The sequence below is a fragment of the Zea mays genome, chromosome 3 (assembly GCF_902167145.1).
Source record: "Zea mays cultivar B73 chromosome 3, Zm-B73-REFERENCE-NAM-5.0, whole genome shotgun sequence".
NCBI classification, from domain to species: domain Eukaryota; kingdom Viridiplantae; phylum Streptophyta; class Magnoliopsida; order Poales; family Poaceae; genus Zea; species Zea mays.
Window position 1 is genome coordinate 186,188,432 of NC_050098.1, and position 27,820 is coordinate 186,216,251.

The following is a 27,820-nucleotide window of genomic DNA, read 5'->3' on the forward strand; positions in this document are numbered from 1 at the left end:
ACGAAATAGAAGCTGTGGGAAAGGAGAGGAGCAGCGGCGGTGGGGAGGGCCAGCCAGCCACTCGCAGTCGCACACTCGCACCACAGAAGCAAGCCACCCGAACGGAACAGGAACGGGAACGGCGACGCACTCTTGGCTTCTCTGTGTCTTCCTGCATCGATAGCCAGTACGTAGTCCACTCGGTGGTTCAGTGGAGACCCAAGAACGAACCGTAGACAAATCAAAAGCATGTGGATTATGCTAGCTGCTCGACTTTGGAAATTCGCTGGAATGCTTGTGCTGCGTTCCGCCAGAACAAAACAGACTAGCATCATCCAGAGTGTGCGTGATTCGTCGATTTTCCACGGAAGAGAAAAAAAAGAAAACTGACAAAACGGGGCGGACGGCCCGGCCCGGCCCGGCCTGGGCCTGCCTTGGAGGCCGCGTGGCGTGCGCGTGCGGTGTGCCCTAACGCCGTGGCCGTCAAAAGGGACGGCGCAGCAGCGCTGTCGCCGTCCGGTCCTATCCGGTGGAGGGCTCTTCCGCGTCCCAGAGAGGCCATTAAAATCGGCCGCCCCCGGCAACCATCTCTTCCCCTTTCCCAACCTCCCATCCCATACCACCCCCCTTCATGTCGTCGCCTTCCTCCCCGCGCACTTGCCCCTGCATCTCTCCGCTGCCCACCACTCCCTCGCATTAACGACGAAGGCTCATCATCTCTGATGGAGGTAACAGTCGGCTAACACACCGCCCCGCCCCGCCCCTGTTGTCTGTCCCTTCATTTTCTAGCTTAGAAGAGTATTCTTGTTCCGGTTTCTTCGTTCCGTCGAGCGCGGCATTCTGTGGGTCGTGTGGATTTTGGCCCGGGGGACGAGGAGGAGGCTGGTCAAAGATCTGTGGTCAAAAATTGATGGTGGGGTTCATGGAATGGGTGCATGACTGGTTGCTGTGGGACGCCTTCCTGGAGTGCGGAGGGATCATGAGGCCACCGATTAGATAGCGGCTGGGGAGCGAGGGACCACAGGAGGCGGAGGCCGCCGTTAGCACCCCCCACCACCCCGCGCCGCGAGCAAGCAGCCATGGGGGAAGACCTCGTCACCACCCTGTCCATGGAGAACGGCGGCGGCGGCGGCGGCGGCCACCACGGCCCCTGCACGCTCCTCTCCATGGACCCGTCCGGCCACCTCTCCGCGCCGGACGACCGCGCCGTCGGCGTCATGGTGCAGACCCTCATCGGAGGGGGCGTCGGCGCCGGCGCCCGCGCCCACGCCGTGTCGCCCTCCGGCGCGCCTCCGCCCGACATCAACCAGCCGTGGCAGACCGACCTCTGCGACATGCTGGACGTCGGCCTCGGCCCGCAGGTCTACAGCGCCGAGGCCGTGCTCAGCTGCGCCCCCAAGGCCGGGAGCCGGAAGGCCGCCAAGCGCGGGGACAGCATCTGGGGCGCCTGGTTCTTCTTCACCTTCTATTTCAAGCCCCTGCTGTCCGACAAGTGCAAGGACAAGGTCGTCCGGGACAACAGCGGCGGGGTCTCGGGCTTCGACAAGTCCGACCTCCGCCTTGATATGTTCCTGGTGCAGCACGACATGGAGAACATGTACATGTGGGTGTTCAAGGAGCGGCCGGAGAATGCTCTGGGGAAGATGCAGCTGAGGAGCTACATGAACGGCCACTCCCGGCCCGGGGAGCCGCAGTTCCCCTTCAGCGTCGACAGGGGGTTTGTGCGGTCGCACCGGATGCAGCGTAAGCACTACCGGGGGCTGTCAAACCCGCAATGTATCCATGGGATTGAGGTGGTCAGGTCACCAAATCTTGTAGGGCTCACCGAGGCAGACCTTAGGAGGTGGGCGGACCTGACTGGGAGGGAGCTCAATTTCATCATCCCACAGGAAGCCAGTGATTTCGGGACATGGAGGACCATTCCAAATTCAGAGCTTGAGCTTGAGAAGCCACACCCTGTCATGAAGAGCAACGGCACCCAAAACCCAAAGAAAACAGGCTTGAATCTGTCGTCACCGTCCAATCATTCAGGCGAAGATGGTATGGATCTCTCTCCAGTTAGCAGCAAGCGTAGGAAGGAATTGTCCCCACAGGCCATGGATGAGGAAGTATTCTTCCCACTGAATTCTTGCCCTCAGAAGACACAACAAGATGTGGAGATGCACTCACCAACGCAGCCTGCTGCGTGGCTCCATGAGTTTACTGGGGTGATGAGAAACGCCTGTGGGCCAGTGACTGCTGCCAAGTCTATCTATGAGGATGACCAGGGCTACTTAATAATGGTCAGCTTGCCGTTTGTTGATCAGCAGAGGGTGAAGGTTTCGTGGAGGAACACTCTGACTCATGGCATTGTGAAGATCGTTTGTGTTAGTACTGCTAGGATGCAACATATAAGGAGACATGGCAGGATGTTCGCGCTTGCCGATCCTTCCCCAGAGCATTGCCCTCCTGGTGATTTCATTCGTGAAATACCTCTAGCTACTCGTATCCCTGAAGATGCTAAGCTGGAGGCTTGTTTTGATGAGGCTGCCTCAGTGCTGGAGATCATGGTCCCAAAACGAGGGAATGAACCTGAAGAACATGAAGTTAGGGTCTCTCTGCGACCCCCTCACTACGGAGCTAATGATCTACTTTTGACCTAAGCTATCTCTGCACCATGCTACATCTTCTTTGTAACCCCAGATTAATGCCAAATTTAGCTGAGAATCAAGGTTTCAGTATGCTTGTTCTTTGCCTAATGTTTCCAGTACTTGTGCCATACTATGTCTCTTCAGCGACGAAGACTTGCTGAAGACTAGTTTATTCTAGCTTCTGTGTTATGGGTGTCTTTTTAACCCTCATGTTTAGATTTTGTACTAAGTTCAGTTAAAAGAAATAATATTCTGAGTTGCCACTGGTTTGTTTTGTTGGATTGTGATTATCTGTGCGTACCAGTTTCTTATCTCTAACGTCCAAATTTACACTGTATTGCTTGATTCACTTCAATTATGAAGGAAAAAAAATGGGACCTTAGACATAGGCGTTCCTTTGATTAAACAAGTAGTAGCGGAGAAGGGAGATTGTAGTGCTGAGTGAGCAAGAACATACTTCTATGTATAGATTGCAGAAAATGTATGAAGCTAGCCAGTAGCCAGCTAATGCTGAGCCTGCAACTATAAAGTCAATGCTTGTGCAGATGTGTGTCCTGTAATCAGCTGTAACGTTTTCAATGTGGACATGGCCCTTCGCAAATGATATTGCTCTTGAAGTATTTCTCAGGTGCAACTTTTGTTTGAGATAGCTCCAAGTTTCAGCTCAACTGTAGTTTATAATAGCGATTTAAATAGTTTTAAAAATATTTTGAATTTAAATAATAAACAAAATGACTTAGATAAATATTTTATATAGGTTTTACAACTTCAAGCAGCTTTTTTCTGGTCACATAATGACCTGTTCTATCAACTCCATTAAATTTTCTAGAGCTGTCGCAGGTAAATGTGAAATGCTGGTTATAAAAAAAAAATCTGAAACGTGATTGTAGCCGTGTTTTAACAATCTAGGTGTTAAGTTTAACTCTCTTGTTCTACAGTTGTGGGTGGCGGTCTGATTTTATTACTTCATTCTTGTATCTTGGATTCTAATTATCCATTTTATAGTGCTATTTGTCGTAAAGAAACTACTCTTTACTACACTTCCGTACCGCCTTCACGAAGATATAGATGACGTAGTCTTTTAGAGTGTCAGCGTCGACGTAAGCCTAGCTCTGCCATGTTCTTTCTTCTTTCTGTATGTATGTATGTATGAATGAGGATGAAGAAAAAGAAAAAAGGGCGACGCCATGCTCCCGCCTTCCTTCTTCCGCTGACGGCCCGTACTGAGGATGGTGTGGCTGCTGGGCCGTCTTCTCCGCGCCCTGGGCGCGCGGTCGCGTTGGAGGGAGGCCCATTGCTACAGGTGCGCGTCGAGGCTTGCAAGGGACGGCGTCCTTCAGGTTCGCAGGTAGGTTTTCCTCTTGACTTCCTTGGGTCGCACTCCTTTCCCCATCTCGCTTCGCGTCTTTCTCGCCTCTGGTCGCTTCCGTGTTCGTCGCGAGAAAGTTTCTGTGGAGGGTGGGTATCCTCTCCGCTTCGCCCGCCTTCGCTTGGTGAGGAGTGGCCTCTTCCGGGTCGCTCTGGTGTGTCGGTTCTGATGGATTCGAAAAATCGTAACCCTAACTGGGATCGTTGGGGTCCGAAGGAGATGCCACAGGGATCTCAGTCGTGGGGAAAGAATCGGAACCTTAGCTGGCGTTTGAAGACTGGATCTGGTAAATCTGAGGTCAAAGATGATATTCCCGTCTCCGCTCCCGGTGATTCCGGTCTGCCAGGTATTCTCAAAACCCCCCCGCCCCCCATTCTAAAATCTGAGAATGATTTGGTGCGTAGGGTTTTTTGCCAGAAATGTGGTTTAGACGGTCATCATGCTAGGGAGTGCTTTAAATCTTTGTGGTGCGAAATCTGTCGCAAAGAAACCCACAATACTGCTCGGTGTGTTCTTCCCAAACAGAATAAGCCAAGTATGCCGATTGTTGGGATGGCGGCTGATGGGCTAGGGTTTTATTCCTCTCATTTCGCCAAACCCTTATCCAACAAACCGAAACGCAGTTTTATCGGCTTGGTTAAAATCGTTGAGGGTTTGATCACCGCCGAAGATTTGGAGAAGGATTTCGGCTTTCACTTTCCTTGGGGCCGTGCTTGGAAAGCTACTAAGTGCCATTCTGGTTTTCTCATGCAATTCCCCTCTCAAGAGAGACTGGATGAAATGATTAATTTCCCTGAATTGAAAATGAAATTGTCTGGAGCCAAAATCTCTGTCTCTTCCTGGAGTTCTCAGGCTAAGCCTAAATCTAAACTGCATTCGGTGTGGATTGTGGCTGAGAATGTGCCAGAAGAGCTACAAAATTATCAGGCCATTTGTGAATTGGGATCCACTATTGGAGCAGTGGAAGAAGTGGATATTAACTCTTTAAACTCTAAAGAGATTGTGAGGTTTAAAGTTCATGTGAAGAGTGTTGCTATGATCCCTCCTATCATTGAAGTTGGTGTCAAACCCTTTTTGTATGACATCTACTTCAAAATTGACAACATTACTGATGAAGGTTGGAATGATGATTCTGTAAATCTGGGTAAGAGGGCTTCGGTTGATAGACAAGGGTTTGGTGAGATTTCTCTTGGCAAATATGCTAAAAAGGCCAAGAGTGGTGATGAGGACTCTGGCAAGGATATCAAGGGAAAATCTCCCTTAAAAATATCCTCTAGTCAAGTCAATGTTGCTGGTTCCCTTTCTGAACAATCCGAAAGCATGAAAATGGGAAAAGGTTCTGAAGATCCTAAAGGCTACCTTGATAGTCAGGGAAATGAAGATGAAGAATTCAATGATAGTGAGGATGATTTGTTGGATTCTCAGGAGTTGGATGAATTCATTAAGGATGATGATTTTATTCCTTCCCCTGCCCAAGATAAAAAAAAATTACATATGAGTATTGTTGAGGATGCTAGCAAGATTGCTGGTGGTAAAAAAAGTGGTCCTATGGAAATGGAAACTTCTGAAGGTGTGAGAAGGAGTAGCAGACTGGAATCTTCTGAGGAAGTAAAAATTGCGGATAAGGCTGCTGCAAGAGCTATGGCGAAAGATGCTTTCATCAATAAAGGTATGTCCTATAATCCTTTCTCGGTCTTGAATACTGATAATGATGTTCTCTTTGATGTGGCTAACAGATTAGGTGTTGAATTAGGTTCTTCATTTGATGATGCTGTTGAAAATTTAAACCTGATTAAATCTTTAGAATTGTCTAGGAAAAACTTAGTGGTTCAATCTGTTAAAATTAATGTTGATAATTCTAATGCTGATTGTATGGTTTCTGATGATGATAATATCATACATAAAGATAATCTTGAAGATAATTTTTCTGAACTCAAAGATGTTATGATTCTTAGAAAAGGTCGTAAAATTCAACACAGGAAAAAAACTGTGAGAAAAAAAAACAATAGTAGTTTGACTGGCAAATCTCCCAATAATAGGAAAAACCCTATTAAGAGGAAAGGCCAACTAGTTGGTCAGCCCCCCATTTGTTCAGAATGATTGGTGTGATTTGGAATTGTCAGGGGCTTGGTAAAAGTGTAAAAAGTGAGTTCCTTCGTGATATTATCATGAAAGAGAAGGTTGACTTCATTGGTCTTCAAGAAACCAATAAGAAAGATTTTGAGGAGTCTTGGCTGAATTTTATTAGTGGTAATAGAAATTTTATTTGGGTTTGGTCTCCTCCTAATGGTAGGTCAGGTGGTTTGTTGGTTGGTTTTGATTCGGAAATGTTTGATGTTAGAGAAAAAGAGTTGGGGGAATTCATGATTAGGTTATTGGTGATTCATAAAAATTCAGGTTTTATTTGGAATTTCATTAATGTCTATGGTGCTGCTCAAAATGATCATAAACAGAAGTTCTTGAGTGAATTATCTGCTTTTTGTTCTAATTGTTCTCACCCTTTATTGATTGGCGGTGACTTTAATATTCTTAGAAAGGAATCGGATAAGAATAAACCTGGGGGTACTAACAAGTGGAGCTCTCTTTTTAATTCTATTATTGAGGTTCATGATTTGATTGAGTTGGATCTTAGTGGTCGTCATTTTACATGGTCGAATAATCGCAATCCTCCTACTTTTGAGAAGTTAGACAGGTTTCTTGTTAGTCCTGATTGGGATCTGCATTATAATAATTTGAATGTTACTGGTCTTAGTAGATCCTTTTCTGATCATGTCCCTTTATGCCTCAAAACTGATTACATTTCTCCGGCTAGAAGAGAGTTTCGGTATGAGCTTTGTTGGAAGTTAAGACCTGATTTTAAGTCTTTAGTGATGAACAATTGGTCTTTACCTGTTAGAAGTAAAATTGGTATTGACATTTGGAAAGAAAAAATCAAAAGATTGAAAAAAATGTTGAAAGGTTGGAATATCAATGTTGAAGGTAGATATTTGAAATTAAAAAAAGAGTTGATTGAGAAAATTGATATTTTGGATAAAAAATGTGAAATTATGGGTATCTCAGATGCTGAGAGAATTGAAAAACTTGATATGGAATGGAATCTGAAAAAAATCATGGAAGAAGAGATTTGTAAAAAAAACAAACTGCTAGAGAGAAATTCATCAATGAGGGTGATGAAAACACCAAGTTCTTTCATCTTTTGGCTAAAGGCCGGAGGAGGAGGGTTAGAATTCCTTTCTTAAATCAGGATGATGTCCCTGTGAGTGATGCCGATGGTATTAATAAAATTGCTACTTCTTATTATAAAGATCTTTTTGGTCATTCGGTGATATCTAATATCAATATGGCTCAGTGTAACATGGAACAATTATCTGACGATGATAGATCTTTCCTGACGGCTCCTTTCTCAGTGGAAGAGATCAAGAAAGTTATCTTTGAGTTGAAGCATAACAGTGCTCCTGGTCCCGATGGCTTCCCTGCTGAATTTTTTCAAACTTTCTGGGAGATTATTCATTTGGATATTATCCAATTATTCAATGATTTTTACAATGACAGTCTCAAAATTGAGAGACTGAATTTTGGGGTGGTAACATTATTACCAAAAGTAGACAAAGCGGCTGACATGAAAAACTTCAGACCTATTTGCTTGTTGAATGTGTGCTACAAGATCATTTCCAAAGTTCTGAACAACAGACTGGCAAGTTGTATCACAAAAGTGATAAGTGATTCTCAATATGGCTTCATTAAGCATAGATATATTATGGATGGGGTCATTTCGCTCAATGAAATTCTTCATGAAGTTAAAAGGAAAAAACAAAGTGGAGTTGTCCTAAAAATTGATTTTGAAAAAGCTTATGACAAAGTGAATTGGCACTTTCTTTATAATATGATGGAGAAAAAAGGTTTTGGTAGCAGATGGTGTGATTGGGTCATGAAGATTGTGAGAGGTGGTAAAGTTGCCATCAAGACTAATGATACTCTGGGCCCTTATTTCACTACTCATAAAGGAGTAAGGCAAGGGGATCCTTTTTCTCCCCTTTTGTTCAATTTGGTTGCTGATGGATTAGCTTGTATGATTAAAAAAGCTCAGGATGAAGGTCTTATTGAAGGGTTGATCCCTCACATCATTCGAAATGGTTGCTGTTGTTTACAGTATGCTGATGATACCATTTTTCTTATTCAAGATTGCTTAGAAGGCGTCAGAAATCTTAAATTCATTTTATGTTTGTTTGAAAGCATGTCAGGTTTAAAAATTAACTTTCACAAAAGTGAAATATTATGTTTTGGAGATGCTAAAGAGATTGATTTTTTGTATGCTGATATTTTTACATGTCCTATAGGTAATCTACCTATGAAATATCTTGGTGTGCCAATAGATAAGAAAAAGATTAAGAAAAACCTTTGGGGCCCCATGATTGAAAAGTTGAAAAAAAGATTAGCTGGATGGCAGGGTAGATTCTTGAGTCTTGGTGGTAGACTTACTTTACTTAATAGTTGTCTTTCTAATGTTCCTTTATATATGCTGTCAATCTATCCTGCCCCTAAGTCTGTTATTAGGAAAATTGATTTGTTAAGAAGGAGACTTTTATGGCAGGGGGGTAAACAGTCCAAGAAATTTCATCTGGCGGATTGGGTGTCAGTGTGTTCTCCCAAAATTCAAGGTGGTCTTGGAGTGTTGAATCTTGAGGTTATGAATGATGCTCTTCTTTCTAAATGGCTTTGGAATATCGAGAATTCGAATGGTTTATGGCAAAAGATTATTGCTAGTAAATATATTAAGGGAAAACCCCTTATTGTTGTTAAACAAAAACAAAATGACTCTCCTTTCTGGAAAAAGCTTCTGAGTTTAAGGGACAGCTTTTACAAATATTGTAAAACTGATGTGGGTAATGGTTTGAAAACTAGTTTCTGGAAAAGCACTTGGTTGGGTGACCAACCGTTGGCTAGTCAGTTTCAAGTTTTGTTTGACTTGACTTATAACAAAGATGTCTCTGTTAACGAAGTTTTCACTTCAAATTTTGAATCCCTGTCTTTCAGAAGAAGGATTGTGGGTAATCTGAAGTTATTATATGATGATCTGATTGATTATTGTAAGCAGATTAGTCTATCTGATCATGATGATAGAATTGTGTGGTCTCTGGGGAATAAAAACTTCTCTGTTAATTCTTTATACAGAAAGAAAATGGAAAATCAATCTTTAATTCCATATAAATTTTTGTGGAAATCTAAACTGCCTCATAAAATTAAGATTTTCTTCTGGTTAGTGGTAAGAAATAAGATTCTTACTAAAGATAATTTGAGAAAAAGATGCTGGATTGGCTCCTTAAACTGCTGTTTTTGTGGGGTAGATGAATCTATTGATCACTTGTTTTTTTACTGCCCCATTGCTCAATACATGTGGAGAGTTATTCAAGTGGCCCTGAATTTGAGATCTATTCCAAAAAATATCAAAGATTTGTATGATAACTGGTTTTGTAAACCAAAAGACATGATGGCTCAGCTGGTGTTATTTGGTTGTGGTGCTTTATTCTGGGCTATTTGGCGCACTAGGAATGATTGGTGTTTTGGAAATAGTCATTTACTTGACCCATCTAACATCATTTTTCTTTGCTGCTTCTGGTTGGATTCTTGGGCGATTCGTCAGAAAAAGAAGGTGCAAAGAATGGTGGTGCTAGGAAGCAGGTTAATCCGAAAGACGGCAAGTGAAGCTTTCGGGAGGGCCTTGGGGTGGTGTCCTCTTGACAGGCGGATTTCTGGTTGACATAAAAGATGCTGAAGCCGTGAAAACTTGTTGGGATAGTTGTTTGTCTTTTGTTGGCCTTTCTGGTCAGGTCTTTTGTGGCTTCTGCCTGTCTTGATGGGTTGTATATAAGAAAGTCTTATGTAGCTCTTCGTAGGCCAAAACTTCCTCTGTTATCGTAGTCTCTTCACTGATCTTGCGTTAGTGTTTAGAGTCTAGATAACTCTCTGGCCGTGGCTGTTCTGTTTGGAAGTCCTACCGCGTAGGTGCAGTTGTTTCATACATTCCTATTTCTTAATGAAATAGGGGGCTTCGCCCCTTCGTCAAAAAAAAAAAAAACTACACTTCCGTACCGAAATATAGACCGTTATTTCTATTAATATAGACCATTATTTCTATATATCCAAAAGATTATGGGCCTGCCTCACTTGCCATATTTTTCTTAATTTTTCTGTTTTAAATGACTAATCTTAAAAAAAGTGTAATATAGTTAGCCACATGCTCAGCAGATTTTCACAGTTAGCCACGAACTCAGCGGATTTTCACATTTTATCTTTCAATCAGACTGTATGTAGCGAGGTAACACTGTTTCCAGCAGCTCCTATCACAATATCACATTCTATTTCAAACTTAAGTCTACAAATCTCCTCTTTTAAACAATCTGCTACGGACAGTGTAAATCCTCTATACGATCGGTTGTGGTCTGCGGACAGTCTAGGCTCATCTTATGCTCTTCGAGCGAGTCAGCGCTCTCTTTTTTTTCATTTTATTCAATACGACTGTGAATTCGTAGCTCCTAAGGAGGTAACGAATGAACAACTCGAAGGCGATCAATAGATTTACGAAAACAAATTAGGAACTAAAACTTATATTTATTAAGAAGTTCGACCACAGCCCACAGACTGTGGACACCACCCCATCTCACAGACAACCTTCAGAGTTCAGGAGTACTTCAGACCACACCAAAACAAACCGCCCGATGCTAACCAATTTAATCGACCTCTTCGATCTTGGGACCAGCACCGCTCCCACCAGACGGGGCATCCTCGTCCATGCCAGCCGCATCGCCCATGCCCGCGCCAGCGCCTTGGTACATCTTGGCGATGATGGGGTTGCAGATGCCCTCGAGCTCCTTCATCTTGTCTTCGAACTCGTCCACCTCAGCTAGCTGGTTGCTGTCCAGCCAGCTGGTGGCGCTATCGACGGCGTCCTCGATCTTTTTCTTGTCATCTGCCGAGAGCTTGGAGGCGATCTTGTCATCCTTGATGGTGTTCCTCATGTTATAGGCATAGTTCTCGAGCGTGTTCTTAGCGTCCACCTTCTTCTTGACCTCCTCGTCCTCGGCCTTGTACTTCTCAGCCTCCTGCACCATCTTCTCAATCTCCTCCTTGCTAAGCCGGCCCTTGTCGTTAGTGATCGTGATCTTGTTCTTCTGGCCGGTGGTCTTGTCCTCAGCAGAGACGTTGAGGATGCCATTGGCGTCGATGTCGAAGGTGACGGTGATCTGGGGCACGCCGCGGGGAGCAGGAGGGATGCCCGAGAGCTCGAACTTGCCGAGGAGGTTGTTGTCCTTGGTCCTCGCGCGCTCACCCTCGTACACCTGTATCAGGACGCCCGGCTGATTGTCGGAGTACGTCGAGAAGACCTGCTCCTTCTTGGTCGGGATTGTGGTGTTCCTCGGGATAAGCACCGTCATGACGCCACCTGCAGTCTCCAGGCCGAGAGACAGTGGCGTGACGTCGAGTAGGAGCAGGTCCTGCACCTTCTCGTTGCCCTCGCCACTGAGGATGGCGGCCTGTACAGCCGCGCCGTACGCCACAGCCTCGTCGGGGTTGATGCTCTTGCAGAGTTCTTTGCCGTTGAAGAAATCCTGCAGCAGCTGCTGCACCTTGGGAATGCGGGTGGAGCCACCGACGAGCACGACGTCGTGCACGCTGCTCTTGTCCATCTTGGCGTCGCGCAGGCACTTCTCCACAGGTTCCATGCACTTGCGGAACAAGTCCATGTTGAGCTCCTCAAAGCGAGCCCTGGTGATTGTAGAGTAGAAGTCGATGCCCTCGAACAAGGAGTCGATCTCAATGGTCGTCTGGGCGGTCGATGACAGCGTGCGCTTGGCGCGCTCGCACGCCGTGCGCAGCCGGCGCAGTGCACGAGGGTTGCCGCTGATGTCCTTCTTATGCTTGCGCTTGAACTCTTGGACGAAGTGGTTCACCATGCGATTGTCGAAATCCTCGCCTCCAAGGTGAGTGTCACCCGCAGTGGCCTTCACCTCGAAGATGCCCTCCTCGATGGTGAGGAGCGACACGTCAAACGTGCCACCACCAAGGTCGAAGATGAGCACGTTCTTCTCGCCAGAGCTGCTCGCCTTCTTGTCAAGACCGTAGGCAATAGCAGCAGCAGTGGGCTCGTTGATGATACGCATCACATTGAGGCCCGCAATGACACCGGCGTCCTTGGTGGCTTGCCTCTGCGAGTCGTTGAAGTAGGCCGGCACTGTCACCACTGCATTCTTGATAGTAGAGCCGAGGTAGGCTTCAGCAATCTCCTTCATCTTGATGAGCACCATGGAGGAGATCTCTTCAGCAGCGAACTGCTTCTCCTCACCCTTGTAGGAGACTACAATCATAGGCTTGTCACCAGGGCCAGGGATGACCTTGAACGGCCATAGCTTCATGTCACTCTGCACTGACGGGTCAGAGAACCTCCTGCCGATCAACCGCTTGGCATCTGCAGTACAATGAAATGAACAAAGATGTGTGAGTAACAGCGGTCAGCACTAGGTAGAAGGCATAGAGCAAGATACTTATTGTGGGCATTATAGCAAAAAATAGGGGGAGCTACAATATGTAAAAACAAGCACGTATCAATAAACCCAATTTTCCTGTTTATGTTTATCGGTGAGCCCGGATATTTTTTCTTTGTCAGCCGAAATTTTCAAATTTTTTGAATTGGCACTGTCAAATGTTTAAATTAGAAGTCAGTTGGTCTATATGTCTTCTTATGCTCTCCTAGTATACTAAAACCCTAAATTTTTTCTCTATACTTAATTGGTTGTGTCTAAATATAATCTAGATGATATTTAAACAAACTGAGTCATTTTCTTTAAATTTAAATTTGTAACGAAAAAATTTGCCACCAATAGGTCTGATAATCCTGTTTATCGCCAACCTCCCATACAATATTGATAAAATGAACCCTGATGCCAATACGTTATCAGTTGGCACATACTAAAAGAAGGCAAGCAGAGCAAAAAGGAAACTCTTTCTTCTTTATTTTATCACAAAAAATGAGCAGGGCAATGCATCAAAATACTATCAGATACTTATTATCACAACAAATGAGCAGCGCAATGCATCAAATGCTGTCAGTTATATTTCTTCGGACAACAAGAATTTACAACAAGGGCACACTTAGTTTTGCAACAGCCAACGAGCAGAGATAACCATCAAAATCATGTCAGTTATTAGATGTATTTATTCAGACAGTAACAATTTAATAGCAAACAAACACGAAGGAGAAATTAGGAGTATCTAATTTTGACACATAGTAAGCTACGCAGACTAACCAACTATACTATCCACCTATAGTATGCATCCCTATCGCGAATTTAACAGCAAACTTCTGAATAAGCGTCCTATAACAACAACAGGAGCATAAGTACCACTAAGACCAAATTATATTTACCAACAAGACCAAATTACACGCTGCTCATATTTTTTGAGTAGATTCCATCTTTGAGTACATGTTCCTTTGTCTGTTACTACAGAGCACGGTAATTATTCAGCATATAGAGAGCACGATTTCAGAATTTAAACTGTACATCCATTGATCCAACTTAAGCACTCGCGCATACTAGAGGCTCTAAGCATTGAGAGAAACATGGCAGTTCGCGCATACTAGAGGCTCTAAGCATTGAGAGAAACATGGCAGTGGCACCAGCAAGTCAGAGCTAGGAGTGAGCACGTACCGAAGACGGTGTTGGTGGGGTTCATGGCCACCTGGTTCTTGGCGGCGTCGCCGATGAGCCGCTCGGTGTCGGTGAAGGCGACATAGGACGGCGTGGTGCGGTTGCCCTGGTCGTTGGCGATGATCTCCACCCGGTCGTGCTGCCACACGCCGACGCACGAGTAGGTGGTGCCGAGATCGATCCCGATCGCCGGACCCTCGCCCTTCGCCATTGCCACCAGCTAGAGAATCGCTCTCCCGAACGAAAGAAGGAATCTAAAAGAAGTAGCAGAGCAACTCGAGATCTAGAGAAATGGAGGGAAATTGGATTGCGTGCTTTGCTTTTGCAATGATAGTTGAAGTTGAGGAAGGGAGGAGGCAGCGCGTGGGTTTTTATCGTGGTGTGGACGTGGTTTCGGGAACGTTCGAGCGCGGCGGAGACCTACCGTTGAATTCAGATCGGAGGGGCGTTCCGGAAGGGTCTGGATGGTGCGGTTCGGGAGACAGGCTAATAGCGGCGTGACAAGTGGGAACACGTTGGCCCCGGCTGGGGCGCCTCGGCGCGGACACCTGGGGCTGGGTAGAGATGTCCAAACGGGCCGCCTGGCCCGGTCCGCCAGGCACGATTAAAAAACCGGGCCGGGCCGGCTAAGCACGCGGGCTCAATTTCTTGTCTGAGCCCGGCCCGAACGGGCCTAAACGTGCCGGGTCGGCCCGTTTAGCACGAAAAAAGCGGGCCGAAAAGCGGGCTATGCGGGCCGAAAAACACGTTTTAGTGTAAAAAAAGCGGGCTTAACGGGCTTAGAGCTAAACGGGCCGTGCCGGGCTAGCCCACCGTGCCTAATTTCCTATCCGAGCCCGGCCCGCTTATTCGTGTCGGGCCGGCCCGGGCCCACATATAACCGGGCTGTGCCGGGCTCGCGGGCCTCGTGCTTATTGGACATCTATAGGCCTGGGAGCCGCTCCGGGCTTTGCCTCTTTGGGCGCGTGATAGAATTCCTGGTGGCTTCCAGGCTTCCACTGTGTTCTACTGTTCTAGGCGATGGCTCGACGCCAGAAAATTTATGACATAGTTTAAAATAAATTAGGCTTCCACAGTTAGACCTTGTTCGGTTATTCCCAATACACATGAATTGGATGAGATTGCAAAATTTTTTTAAGAAGTTTGACTTGTTTGGGATTAAAATCCATCCAATCTCACTTAATCCACATGGATTGAGAGCTAACGAACAAGCTCTTAGGCTTCCAGGCTTCCACAGTCAGACTTCCACTGTGGTCGAGATCTGGCGCCGATGGCGGAGAACGCCAGAAAATTTAGGTGTTATTAACGCAACAAAGACTAAAAATTTATGACATAGTTTAAAATAACTTGTAGCTATAAAATAAGTAATAGATGTTGAAAAATATCTTATTTAATAGTAATCTTGGTTACAATCTATTTACAACCAAATGCCATATAACGAATAAAATATGGGAAAAAAAGAAAAAAATGAGTTATCAATGGCAAATTGAAGTAAAAATTGTTGAACAAGTGAAATAAGAATATACCTTTAGTTGAGTCTAGTTGTAGGAGATCTGGACAATTGCATTTGTCTAGTTTTTTTTATTTTGAAATGTCTTCTTGATTTTCTGAAGGTCGAGTCATTTAAAAATTTCTCTTTCAATGTAGCACACCATCAAGTCATTTAACCAACCATCGGACATCTTGTTGCGCAACTTAGTCTTAATAATCTTCATAGCCGAGGAGACCCTTTCCACTGTTGCAGTCGCCACCGGTAGCAACAATGCTAACTCAATAAGTCGATATACCAGTGAAAACACAATATGCCTCTCAAGCTGAACCGTTGTCTTTGATAGACTAGCAAGATCACAACAAGTTTTGAACTCTTCAATTCTTTGTACATGAATAATAAAAGTTTTTAGCTAATCTCTTATAGTCTTGCAATCATCAAAAGAAAAATCATCATAATAAATATCCGCGAGCCGAGCAAGCTTATCCACATTAAACTTAGAGAACGAATCTCTTGGGTCAAGACAAGAAAAACACACAAGCAACTCTTGAGATAGCTCATTAAAGCGATGATCAAACTCTGTGGTGATAGAAGCGATGCTATTGCTAGGTGGCAGAGAGGCAACACAAGATGCAGTTCGAGGAAATGACTGAGAAGAAGAAATGAGCAATTGTTTTTGAACCGACCGATAAAGAAACTATGTTTTAGGGGACGCCGCTGAATCTGGCACTCATATCACTGATATCGGGGACCGAATTTAGGGAGACATTGCTAGAGATGATAAAAATATAGATGCTAGAATCTTTTAAAGTATGTTATAATGGACAGAGAATATTATTTTAAAGGATAAAATTTAGGCGACATTGTTATAGACAGTTGTAGAGAGTGTTTGAATCATTAGAGCTAACAGTTAGTTGGTTAAAAAGTTACTAGTGGAATTAGATAACTAACTATTTATTAATTTGCTAAAAGTAGCTAATAGCTAAAATATTAATTATATTGTTTACATGTTTTCAGCTAATTTTAGCAGCTAACTATTAACTCTAGTCAATTCACACACCCTTAGAACTTAACATAACTTTAAATTGCAAATATGGTACATACGAAATACTGAAAACCTGGTACATTTGAACATGACAAGTCCTTTATTGGCCTTTTAGACGATGTTCCAACATTCTAGCATTTGATAGGGTCTGGTTACATATAAGGAGGAGTTTATTGGCTATCATAAAAGGGTGAGGAGTTCCATTGTCTCCAAATGACTCCTCTTCCATACTACCTGAATTTCCTAGCTGTCATCCGCACGGATGCTTTCTTGGCGAGGTTGCCTTTTAAATTCGCGTAGTTGTTGCTCCGACTGAGGAACCGCCTTTGGGAATTCTCACTCTCCACCATCATCTTCCTGAGGCATTTTTTATTTGTGACACCATCCGAAAGATTGTTCATTGTTTGCACCATAGGAACTTGTGCAATTTGGTTGTGAACATCACCCCCTGCGCCTCCATGGTACTGTATATGTGCCTCTGTTCATCTCCTTTGCTTCCATGATTTTCGTCTTTCCTTCAAGATGGTGCATCACTTCTCTCACTCTGGTAAGTAAATGGAACATTCTTACGCCCCTCTCCACTGATTGACACCCACTTCCTATCGCCCATGAATTTGCTAGAAACCCACCTTAGAGATTTATCAAATGGCGCCAGCTCGTCCTTAACGAATTTCATAGAACAACTTTTCTGAGTGTGTCCGATCAGACCGCACATATAACAAAAATCCGATAAGTATTCATAGCAAATCGGACACCACTTCTCCTTTCCATCTGCTTCCAACTGCATCGTGACTCCCCTCATCAAAGGCTTCTAAATGTGAAGCATGATCTTAATTCGAAGGAAGTTGCCTATCAACATCCCACCATTGTCTTCCTAAACCTCCAAGAAGACTCCCACCTCATTGCCAATAGCCTCTACAGCTTCTTTAGTGAACAATCCAATCGGAAGTTTTCTGACGTGGATCTAGATCAGGACTACATTGAACTCAACCTTGTCAATAGACTCTGTGTCATCCATATCAGCCATCACCAACGGTTCATTTGAAAAGCTCTAGGGTCTTTCCTCCAATGCCTTCCGCTTTCACGTCGCTTGGTTGAAGGTGAATAGGAATTTATTATGTCCCAAACTTTTGCATTCAGTTCCTCGGATCGGACACCAAACTGTTTCCAAAGCACGTTCAATTGCATCCAGATGAGCCAATTTCTCCGAAAGTAATTTACCCAGCGCCTGATGAACAACTGTGTTCGATCTTTTCATCCCTCCAATCTGCACCAGACTTCTTTCCGCCTCTGACAGTTGCATCTGCTGCAAGAGCCCTTCCACCGCCTTCACACTTCTCACGTCCATCACAGCACCCAAACCAACGAACTAAAGGCCAGAGCCAAGAACAAAGGTTAGCAGACTGGATCAAGAAAGAATCGAAACAGAAGTATTATTGATTGTCTTCTTAAGGAGACTTTTATCGCAGCGTTGTTCTACTGAAGTTATACCTATAAAAAACTGTCTTTCGGTAAAAAATTTCGCCCACAGTTACAATCGATGTCTTGAGGCCGCGGACTAAATTACTATTGACTGCAATGCCTTTTGAATTGATAGGAAAATTGCGAGACGATTCGACATGTTCTATATGGTGAATGATAGTGACACGGCTTCAGGGCTTCAGGGTGTGCTTGGCTCATTGGCTGAACAAAGAGCATGCCTTCCCAATTCCCAACAGAAGGGCAAACAAATAGGCTTGTTCAGGGCTTTAGGAGGTTCTTGGGCTCTTGGCTGAACAAACAGCCTACCTTTCCAACGGAAGGGCAAACAAATAGGTTGTTCGTTTTTTTAGCAATGTGATTTGAGGTGGCAATGGATCACCATTTAAATATTTCTTCAAGATTAGTAAATCAATTATACCCTTAATTAATTTTAGTTCAAAAATAAATAAAAATATAGTTTAACCCTAATATGATCTGATTCTTAAATTTTGTAGTATAAAATTTAGAGTCCATTACCATTACTAAATGTGATCTATTACCTTCTCTTAGTCTTCGTTTGGTTTGATGGACTAAATATTAGTCTCTCCATTTTAGTCTCATTTAGTCTCTAAATTGCAAAACTGTGGAACTAAACTGTGTCTCTAGTCCCTCAAAAGATAACTAAAAGAAACTAAATCATATTAATTCCACGTTTTACCCCTTCTTTATTTCAATTACACTAATGACAGGGAGAATGTTAAATAGTTTTTTGGTCCCCTTATAATTCATTTAATACATTCTGAATATTTTATCGCTAGAACCAAATAGGGTAGTGACTAAACTTTATTCCCCTAACTATACTTTAGTCCTTGAACTAAAAGAACCAAACATTCCCTCGCTGCTCACTTTTTTTTTGTTTCGGTTTAGAAATAGAATAAGTTGGCCTGTCATTATATCATTCTTCACAAACTAATGAGGAAAGAAGCCACTTTTTTGTTTTTTTAAGACAGAATAAGTTGATCTATCATTAAATCATTCTTCACAAGCTATAATGAAGAACGAAGTCACCAAATTTGAATGAATTATGATGCACCATTGATCTACAAGATCAAGCACGCACAAGTTTATATTCTAAAGCATGCTAATTGCTAACCAACACGAATTCATGCTTTAGAAAGATTCTTCATCGCAGACTTCAAATTATTCCCACGTGAAAAATGACAACATTGCTGGGAACTGCATTCCACACCGGGTCATTTTTACACTGTAATAAATTTGTCCAACACCGATTTTACTTGCTATATGAATATCTAGTTAAAGCTAAAACATTGCCTCTAGATCTAGCCTTTCAGGAACAGTAGTATTCACAATCCAAACAAGCTGGGTGACCTCAACAACAATTTTGAAGCAGCGTCTGGGATCATGAGCAGAGATAGAAAGTTTTGCTTAAGTTTCAGTTCCCGACACACCAGCTTCTTCTGTCACAGTTGTATTTGGACCTTCAATTGTATTAACCGCTTGTGTTTCTTCAGGTTGGTCGAGGCCATTTACGATGTGGTTTGCTGCCACAAACAAAAGCAGCATAAACCGTTTTTCCTTCAAATCTTGATATTATAAAGTCATAAATCACGATTGCCACTGAGGAAGAGGGGTCAGGGATGAGAAATGTGCTATGTGCAGAATGTGCATATGAAGTCATGTTGAGGGCACAAGCAGTTAGGCCCATTCTAGTAAAAAAAATAACAGCACACCATGCAAGCATATGAGCTCCAAAAAAAATCAATCTTAACATGTTGAGATCCAAAGTGTGACTAGATCTTTATTATTTAGGGTCTAAACCCAACTTTAGAAACAAACTTTACTTCGTTTTCCTGAGCAGTTAATCGTGTTGTCTGTACGTGCGTGATGTTTTAGTTTGTTATTATACAGGGTGTTCCCAGTTGCATACCTGTTGTAGCCCCTCTGATAGCCATATTTTCTATAAAACGAATTTCATCTTCATGGCTGCTCACAAACTTCGTCTGGTTTTGTACAGTGTTACTTTCATCAGTATATATCCATGAACTACGATGTCTATGAAATGCACAGTGAACACACTTACAAGTTCCTTTGACAGAATATTCAGAAACCTATCAATTTTTGCTTGATGTTTCAGGAAAAATGGGCGCAGGTATCTTTTGTATACATGCTTTGATCCCTGAAATTAAAGGACACGAATTCGATCCAAACAATCATCAAAGATACAGCAAGCAATATAATAGTTACACATTTTTTGTCCAAAAGGCAGTATGAGTCTTATCACAAGAAAACATGGATATGATGTTTAAAAGAAAGCCAAGAGTATGCAGTACTTCATAAGCAATAGAAAGGAAAACATATATAAAGCTGATGGAAAGTTCATGACAAACTCCCACTACAAGATCTAGAAATAGGTTATGGGTCGCAGCAACAAACCTCATGAAGTAGAAAATGGTGAATTCAAAGAACAAGTGCCACTAATATCGTGCATTTGAGCAAAAACCATATCACAGTGGTAAAATGGTAAAGTTGAACAGTATATGAAATTTAGACGGGGGATGGAAGGGGCAAGGGAAACTTACACTGTTTGAAGGGAACTGGAGCCACACAAGGATAGCAAACTTCACATGATAATAGAGAGGAACACTGGAGAACAGCAGCAGACACATGTCCAAATAGTTTTTAAATTCTAAGGTAAGATTAAAAACACTTAACTGATGTCAAACGATAGCACAAAAAGGTGTGTTGCTTATGGCAAATGTAAAGTAAAATAATCAAGTGCGCACACAATGTTATGAAATAAGAATGTCATGAAGACAAACAGAATGACACTTCAAATGTAAAGCACAAAAACAAAAAAAAATGTAGCAAGTTACTGAAAGATTTTCTTAAAATAAAGAAACTCTCAATGCATCACTCCTAAAGAAATAATTCTATCCAGAAGGTCTTCCTTAAAAGATAAGGAGAATACATGGAGTCTAATAACGCAAGGCTGCAGAACAAAATATTACAACCAGACCAGTGCTCAATGAATACTGGCATTGCTATTCATGATCATGACAAAAAATACTTCTTCAATTAAAATGTCAAACACTTAAATAATGTCAGATGTTCATACCTTGAAAGAAGCTTATCTGCAAACACTTCAGCAATGCTAAAAGATCCATATGCTGTAAAAACATTTTGGGAAGGAGTTATAGTTCAGATATCAATATCTATGTAATATAAGCAGCAAGCAATGAGAAACAAAATGCAGATATTTTCAGATTTGTCAATTGGCTACACTAAAATTTCTCATTCTTACGCTATTATTAAGGCCCTTGTTAAATGCAAAAAAAAAAAGAAGGAATTTTCAGAACACAATGTTTTGCTAAGAGAATTTGTTTTTTTTAAACTACATGGTGTTTGGATGTAATAACTAATAAATTTTATAGTTTTAAAAAACATACTATTGCCAAAAATCATAGCCTTTTTAGAATTTAAGAAACTCAATCTCGAGCCTACCTTTTCTAAACTGTGATATTACATAGCCTTTGATTTCTAAAATTGTAATTTGTCAAGACCATGGTTCTCCCCTTTCTGGGAACTAGGAGGACACACCAAACAGTAAGTCTATAAGGCTGTCTCTAGCAAATCGTGCATATGATCGTGTAAAACACTATTTTGCATTGTAGACTACACTGTTCACAAAGTGAAGTTCGAAATAGAAGATGAGATGGGAGATAGGATGAGTAAGCCGCTGGACAAAAATGATGTACATGCAACATTAGCTAAGATTATTATGTCAGTAAAGTTTGTGCCCATGCAATGTTAACTAAGATTATTTATGTCAGGTAAAAATCAGTGGGTACTAAATCCAGAATATTAATTGAATATCAAACACAACCAGCTTAATGATTCCATAAAGTACAACAACATATGTGCAGCGGCACAGCTTTGCTGCATAATGCTAAAAGTAGCAAAACCAAAAAGTTTGTACAGCATTTTCATCAATCCACTAAAACGAGTTTATTAGCTAATATTGAAAAGCATACTAAAAAATCATCTCATTACAGACCTGCCCAATACAAAAGCATCCGCTCTTTCTCTTGTTCATCCTTCTTCTCTATAGCTCTGAAAGTGGAGTATACAGGTAGACCAATCCCAACAGCACAACTGCAGCAGCATGAGGTGAGAATAAAAAACCATGAATTAATAATTACCCATACAATGATAGTAGCACACTTTTGAAAAGGAAAGACAAAATGGTGTACATTTTATTATTTATTACATTAAATAAGACAACCAAGCAATTTAACATGAAAATATCGTGCCTAACAGCACAGAAATGTTCTAGTTACAGATGATGCCCAGCTCACATAGATTGAAGTTGTAGCTATTGATTATTGTCAGCATAACCTGTTTGCAGAAAAATATAAACCTGATAAACTAAAAGGAATGGACATCATTGAACAGTTTATAACATAAACTATTTTATAGGCACAGCATAAGCTATCGACCTTTTCTAGTATCATACCACTACCAAAGGGCTGGACAAAAAACTCGTCAAGCTGGCTCAGTGGCTCGTTTCGAAAGTGCTCGGATTGAACTCATTTCTCTTATAAAACGAAAATGACTTGATTTCAAATGACTTTCAACTTCACATCGGCTCATTAAGCTCGGTTTGAAGTTGGGTCTCAAATAATTCAAGAGACTAAGAAATAAGATTATACCAATTTCTACAACAACAAATTCCTTTAGTCTCAAGCAAGTTAGGGTAAGCTAGAGTTAAAACACAACTAAAACCACAAGTCAAGGTCAAACACATGGATAGCTTTTTTCCATGCACTCTTATTCAAGGCTAAATCTTTAGGTATATTCCATTTTGTCAAGTCTCCTTTTACTGCCTCTTTCCATGTTAACTTTGGCCTTCCCATGCCTCTCTTTCCATTGCTATCACGTTTTAGGATTCCACTACGCACAGGTGTCTTTAAAAGTCTCAATATCCAAACCATATCAACTGATGTTGGATAAACTTTTTTTAAAATTAATGTCACCCTTAACCTATCACGTATATCATCGTTCTGGACTTGATCCCTTTAGCCACAAATCCAACGGAACATACATAATTCTGCAACACTTATCCATTGAACATGTCACCTTTTGTATGCCAATATTCTGTACCATACAACATAACAAATCTAATCGTCGTCATATAAACCTTGTCTTTTAGCTTCTATATATGGTACCCTCTTGTCATATAGAATGTCAGATCTGATGCTTGACGACACTTCATCCACCCTGTTTTGATTTTATGGCTAACATCTTCATAGCATTAATCCTAAATACCGAAAGGTATCTTTACCGGGCACTACTTGACCTTCCAAACTAATGTCTCCTTCCTCATGTATAGTTTTGCTGAAGTCACATCTCATATATTCGATTTTAGTTCTACCGAGTCTATAACCTTTGGATTCTAGAGTCTCTCGCCACAACACTAGTTTCATATTTTCTCATGCCCTACTTTCATCAGCTAGCGCTATATCGTCCACAAAAACATACATCAAGGGATATATCCGTGTATGTCCCTTGTAACCATATCCATTGTAGAAGAGTGAATTGTGGTTGTATTGCATAGAGAAGGGGTTACTAGACTCAACCCTAACCCTGATGGGCCGGCAACCCAACAGTGGTGCCGGACCACACACACTCACACACACAATCTAACATCCCCCGCAGTCACAACGGGGGCACCACACACGATGAGACTGGAGTAGAGGCTGAAGGTAGGAGCCGACGAGTTGAAATCCCCCCGCAGTCGCAGCGTCGTGATGGTGTGAATGTTGCGGCTGGAGTAGAGACCGGTGTGTGCTCCAAGAAGACGATAGCCCCTAGATGCCGAGGTAGCCGAAGTCGAGGTGGTCGCGGTCGGGAGACGCGCAGCAGAAGCCCGATCTTCAAGAGGGGTCGACGTTCGAGCGTCAACGATCGGCAGGACGACACAACAAAAGAGCACCGGCAGCCTGACCATCCTGCTTCTTCGATCGTCCGAGCGTCAAGGAGCCCCGCCAGGGAGGCCGACAGCAGCGTCTGCGCCGGTCATGGTGTCCGCACCCGCGGCAGAAAAGAAGGGGAAACGATAGATCCGGCCGGGAAGGCCACGACAGCGACGGATCCAGCCGGGAAGACGCGATCCAGAAAGGGACGACGGATCGAGCCGGGAAGGTCGCAGCAACGGGGATCCGGCCGAGAAGGTCGTGGCAGCAACGGATCCAACGAAGGCGATGAAGGGGGTGGGCGACGGGGTGGGTCCAGCCGGGCAGGGGCCTGCCCGGACCAGGCAAGGGTGTTGGCGCCGGCAATGGGAGAAGTTCGAAGTGGGAGGCGCTGCTGGGTATCTTAGGGGTGTTGCGCCAGCAGTGGGGAGGCGGGTGGTCGCGCCGGCCTGGAGAAGGTCGTCCACAGCGGCAAGGCTTGTGCTTGCGGCGTTGCCAGCGGCTATGGCGGCCGAGGCAGCCTGTAGGTACGCGGCGGCGGCAAAAGAACTTATTCTCGGCGGTGGCTGGAATGTTGGATCCGCTCAGACGCGGCAGCGGGTGATGCGGGAGCAGCCGCGGTGGTAGGGCGCGGACACCGCCGGGCCACGAGCGCAGGGCGTCGCGGGGCAATGGGCACGAGCGTCGGGGAGGGAGCGGCGGCGGCCGGAGGGGAGGGAGGAGGAGGCGACTGGAGAGAGAGGGGAGGAGGCGGCAGCTGGTGGGGAGCGACGGATGGAGAGGCGACCGCGGTGGCGAGCAGCGCGAGAGAGCAGGAGTTGGTGGCGGCGCAACGAAAGGTAGGCAAGGAGCGCGATGACGCGGCACTCGCCGCCGGAGGCGGCGGCCTCGAGCTCGAGCAGCATGTCGCCCGCGGTGGAGAAAACGAAGACGCGGCCGCGGGAGTCCCCGACGGTGAAGTACTTGGTGAGCCCGTCGGCGTCCTCGTAGCCGAGCCCGGAGGCCGTGGACGACTCGGTGGTGCTCCGCTCCGAATCCACCGACATGGCCGGCGGCGGCGTGCGGCGTGCTGGGCTCCGAGCTCGACGGCTTCCGCTCTGTGGGCGAGGGAGGCCGCGAAGGGGAAGGAGAAGGCCAGCACCGAGGGAGGAGGCGGCGGCTGCTGCTGGGGAGAAGGGCCACCCCGGGAGGGTTGGATGAGCCTCCCGGGGCGGCGGCGCGGAAGCCGGTGGTGGCTGGGAGGAGGTGGCGGCTGTGGGGTGGGAGGAATAAGAAACCCTAACCCTAGTCAGAAGAGTGAATTGTGGTTGTATTGCATAGAGAAGGGGTTACAATATATAGACTCAACCCTAACCCTAATGGGTCGGCAGCCCAACAGTGGTGCCGGCCCACACACACTCACACACACATAGTCTAACATCCATCACCAAGACAAAAAAGGTAAGGGCTCATAGTTGATCCTTGATAGAGTCCTATTCTAATCAAGAAGTCATATGTGTCTTCATCACTTATTAGAGCTTAGACACAAGATTGTTGTATATATACTTAATGAGTCCAACGTACTTCGTTGGAACCTTATGTTTTCCCAAAGCCCACCACTTAACATTTCTTGATAATTCGTTATAAGCCTTCTCCAAGTCAATGAAAACCATGTGCATGTCCTTCTTCTGCTCCCAATATTGCTCCATCACTTCTCTTATTAAGAAAATGACTTACATGGTTGATCTTCCGGGCATGAAACCAAATTGTTTTATAGAGATCCTCGTTACTCCTTGTTATACCAGTTTCGAAGAATGCTAAAAAAGTGCAGCTGGCTCATTATCCACCCTAGTACCAACTTCCAAGGAGCACAACACAGAGATAAACATGTTAACATTTCAGAATTTTTTCTATAACTAAGTACCTGGCTGTACGCATGACTATGTTAGAGCTTAGCGGTGCCAATAAGAGCCGCAGACCAACCTGCGAATACAGTTTTAACACAAATCATAAATATCTTATGTTGCAATGAAATTTTTTAGAAATTGTGAACTCTATGAAAAATCTATCCTGAAATCATTAAAAAGGTTAGGTATCAACACAATCCACAGTTCAGGAATTTTGAATATTCAAGTGTTATTCAAAGGCACTAAGAGCACTTAAATTCCATGGATCAACCATTAAATTTTAGGCCAAAGAAAATAAAAGAACCATCAAAATGAATAAGGTTTCATAAATAACCAAATACCATGGTGCTAGTGGAGCAACACACTATTGGCATGTGACTGGGTGTTACAAATTTGCTACACACAGGGTATTTTAAATCCAATTCATGTGCACTCTTGAAAGGCATCAAAACTAAAATTTAACCGAATACATTAAAACACAAAAGTCATTATCCATTCAGTCAGCTTTGGCGAATATTAATATGTAACCAGGTGTGTTCATATCAGAAATCACGAATAAGCTCGCATGATGATTAACAAATGAATTAATATTTGAAAGTCACATTTTCCCATAATGGGCCAGCCATTTTCACTAATATATTACTGATTTCTAAACATAATGACAAAATACACTGCAAGTTCAATGGCGGTTACAGGACTGTCCCAGTTCTCACAACAATCAATTCAGCCCTTCAGGGCTTGTTTGGAAGCGAAAATACCGGAGGGGATTGGAGGGGCTAAAATCCCCTTGCCATTCAAAATTAAATAGCAAGGGGATTTTTAGCCCCTTCGATTCCCTCCGGCAGTGTTTTAAAGGCGTCGTCCAGGCGCCTTGCTCGCCTACCTCGCCGCCTAGTGTCTTGCCTCGCCAAAGGGCCTCCGGTATTCTTGCTCCCAAACAAGCCTTCAGTAACGGGGCAAGAAGGTAAATTTCGGGGCACAATGGCTAGGATTCCCACATTCCCTAGGAAAGGCAGCCATACTTGGCTCAAGCCGCACGGCAGCTTCATAACCACCGAACAGAAACTCCCTGTTTTGCTCCACGATCTGCCGCAGCCCTTCGGTTCAAAACATTCAACCGCGCTCAATCCCAATCTGCACATTCGTCCCCACTACCCCAATCTGCACATTCGTCCCCCTACCCAAACCCAGCTGACAGAAACCATACACGGTTAATAAATTAGCACAGCTGCACGACAACGACATCCCAATCCCTCCGGAGATTGAGAGGGCGCGAGATCGCTCGAGAGGCACGGTGATCCAGGATTCCAGGTTTCCGTGGGAAAGCGGAGCGGGAAGGGCAAGTACCTCGCCGGAGATGGCGGGGGCGAGGAGAGCCATGGGTCGCCGAGGAGGAGCTGGAGGTAGGCAAACAAGTCGGTGTACAAAACCCGGCGCCGCAGCGGCTCCCTGGAGAGCGAGGGATCCGCCGCGATTTGGGCTCTGTGCGGCAGAAGAGAGAGAGAGAGAGGGGCGCCGGGGCGGGAGGTGGGGGGACCGGGGGAGGCGGCAGCAACTCAACGCGACGGCTGGAACGGGAAAGCTAGGGAGGATGGTTATTTGCGGCCCGGTCCCCGAACTGTCCACGATTTAAATGTCTGTGTCTGTCTCCACTCTCCAGCAAATGATGTATAAGAGCATCTCCAAGAGACTAGCTAAATAACTCTCCAAGCTAAATTTTAGCTACTCAATAGCAAAATAACTCTCAAACAGATTAGCTATCTGACTCGCCAAACTATCCGACTCTTCAAATTAACTCTCTCACTAGCCAAATTTGGTTAGTCACCTGACTAGCCAAACTAGATATATAGTCTGTTGGAGTGAGATGCTACATATAGAGTGTAATCTTTATGAAAAGTTAAATAGATAGTCAAATATAGAGCTAAAAATGAAGAGTCTCTTAGAGATGCTCTAATACCGCGTAAAACACCGCTTTAAATTGTAGACAACATTATTCATAATAAATTTTGAAATATAAAATATATAGAAAATGAAATAGAGAGGTGTTTATTTTCCCTAACTAATGTTTAGTCTGTGTCACATTAAATATTTAACTATAAATTATAAGTATTAAATATAGGCTTAATTAGATTTAATAAATTTGTTTCCTCTTTTAGTTCTCGTCTTTGTAATTAGTTTTATAGTTAGATTATATTTAATATCTGTAATTATTAAATAAACATAATGTGATAAAGACTAAATTTTAATTGGGTGGAACCAAACAA

General features: G+C 43.8%; 4 protein-coding genes across 5 annotated transcripts; 2 read left to right on the top strand and 2 right to left on the bottom strand.

The window, feature by feature from the left end:
• Positions 1-570: 570 nt before the first annotated feature.
• Positions 571-2,872, top strand: LOC100281390 (SLT1 protein). The gene has a single exon (NM_001154308.3). The coding sequence runs from the start codon at positions 1,059-1,061 to the stop codon at positions 2,619-2,621; it is 1,563 nt and encodes a 520-aa protein (NP_001147780.1). The 5' UTR covers positions 571-1,058; the 3' UTR covers positions 2,622-2,872.
• Positions 2,873-4,056: 1,184 nt separating this feature from the next.
• On the top strand, positions 4,057-10,054 carry LOC109944875 (uncharacterized). Of its 2 annotated transcripts, none has more exons than XM_020550428.1 (3): positions 4,057-5,647; positions 8,570-8,636; positions 9,620-10,054. In XM_020550428.1, exons 1-2 carry the CDS (start codon positions 4,147-4,149, stop codon positions 8,575-8,577), a joined length of 1,509 nt encoding a protein of 502 aa, XP_020406017.1. In that variant the 5' UTR covers positions 4,057-4,146; the 3' UTR covers positions 8,578-8,636; positions 9,620-10,054. The 2 variants fall into 2 exon arrangements, with proteins under 2 accessions (XP_020406017.1, XP_020406016.1); XM_020550427.2 differs by having other exon boundaries at positions 8,570-8,662; positions 9,620-9,997.
• A 499-nt stretch (positions 10,055-10,553) lies between these two features.
• Positions 10,554-14,205, bottom strand: LOC103651028 (heat shock 70 kDa protein-like). The gene is made up of 2 exons (XM_008676621.2): positions 13,683-14,205; positions 10,554-12,442 (listed from the first exon to the last, which is right to left on the bottom strand). The coding sequence occupies exons 1-2, from the start codon at positions 13,891-13,893 to the stop codon at positions 10,707-10,709; spliced, it is 1,947 nt and encodes a 648-aa protein (XP_008674843.1). The 5' UTR covers positions 13,894-14,205; the 3' UTR covers positions 10,554-10,706.
• Positions 14,206-18,843: 4,638 nt separating this feature from the next.
• On the bottom strand, positions 18,844-27,157 carry LOC100217041 (receptor expression-enhancing protein 6). The gene is made up of 8 exons (NM_001359552.1): positions 26,904-27,157; positions 25,574-25,632; positions 21,753-21,850; positions 20,814-20,865; positions 20,278-20,341; positions 19,779-19,874; positions 19,626-19,698; positions 18,844-19,239 (listed from the first exon to the last, which is right to left on the bottom strand). The coding sequence occupies exons 1-8, from the start codon at positions 26,934-26,936 to the stop codon at positions 19,124-19,126; spliced, it is 591 nt and encodes a 196-aa protein (NP_001346481.1). The 5' UTR covers positions 26,937-27,157; the 3' UTR covers positions 18,844-19,123.
• Between the last annotated feature and the right edge of the window lie 663 nt (positions 27,158-27,820).

Excerpts from the sequence above, each read along its gene's own strand:
- LOC100281390 (NM_001154308.3), top strand. The coding sequence starts at position 1,059 with ATGGGGGAAGACCTCGTCACCACCCTGTCCATGGAGAACGGCGGCGGC.
- LOC109944875 (XM_020550428.1), top strand. The coding sequence starts at position 4,147 with ATGGATTCGAAAAATCGTAACCCTAACTGGGATCGTTGGGGTCCGAAG.
- LOC103651028 (XM_008676621.2), bottom strand. The coding sequence starts at position 13,893 with ATGGCGAAGGGCGAGGGTCCGGCGATCGGGATCGATCTCGGCACCACC. Across the intron at positions 12,443-13,682 it reads CCCCACCAACACCGTCTTCG|ATGCCAAGCGGTTGATCGGC; the intron begins GTACGTGCTCAC and ends ATTGTACTGCAG.
- LOC100217041 (NM_001359552.1), bottom strand. The coding sequence starts at position 26,936 with ATGGCTCTCCTCGCCCCCGCCATCTCCGGCGAG. Across the intron at positions 20,342-20,813 it reads GCAGATAAGCTTCTTTCAAG|TGTTCCTCTCTATTATCATG; the intron begins GTATGAACATCT and ends GCTGTTCTCCAG. Across the intron at positions 19,875-20,277 it reads TCCAGTTCCCTTCAAACAGT|GGATCAAAGCATGTATACAA; the intron begins GTAAGTTTCCCT and ends CTTTAATTTCAG.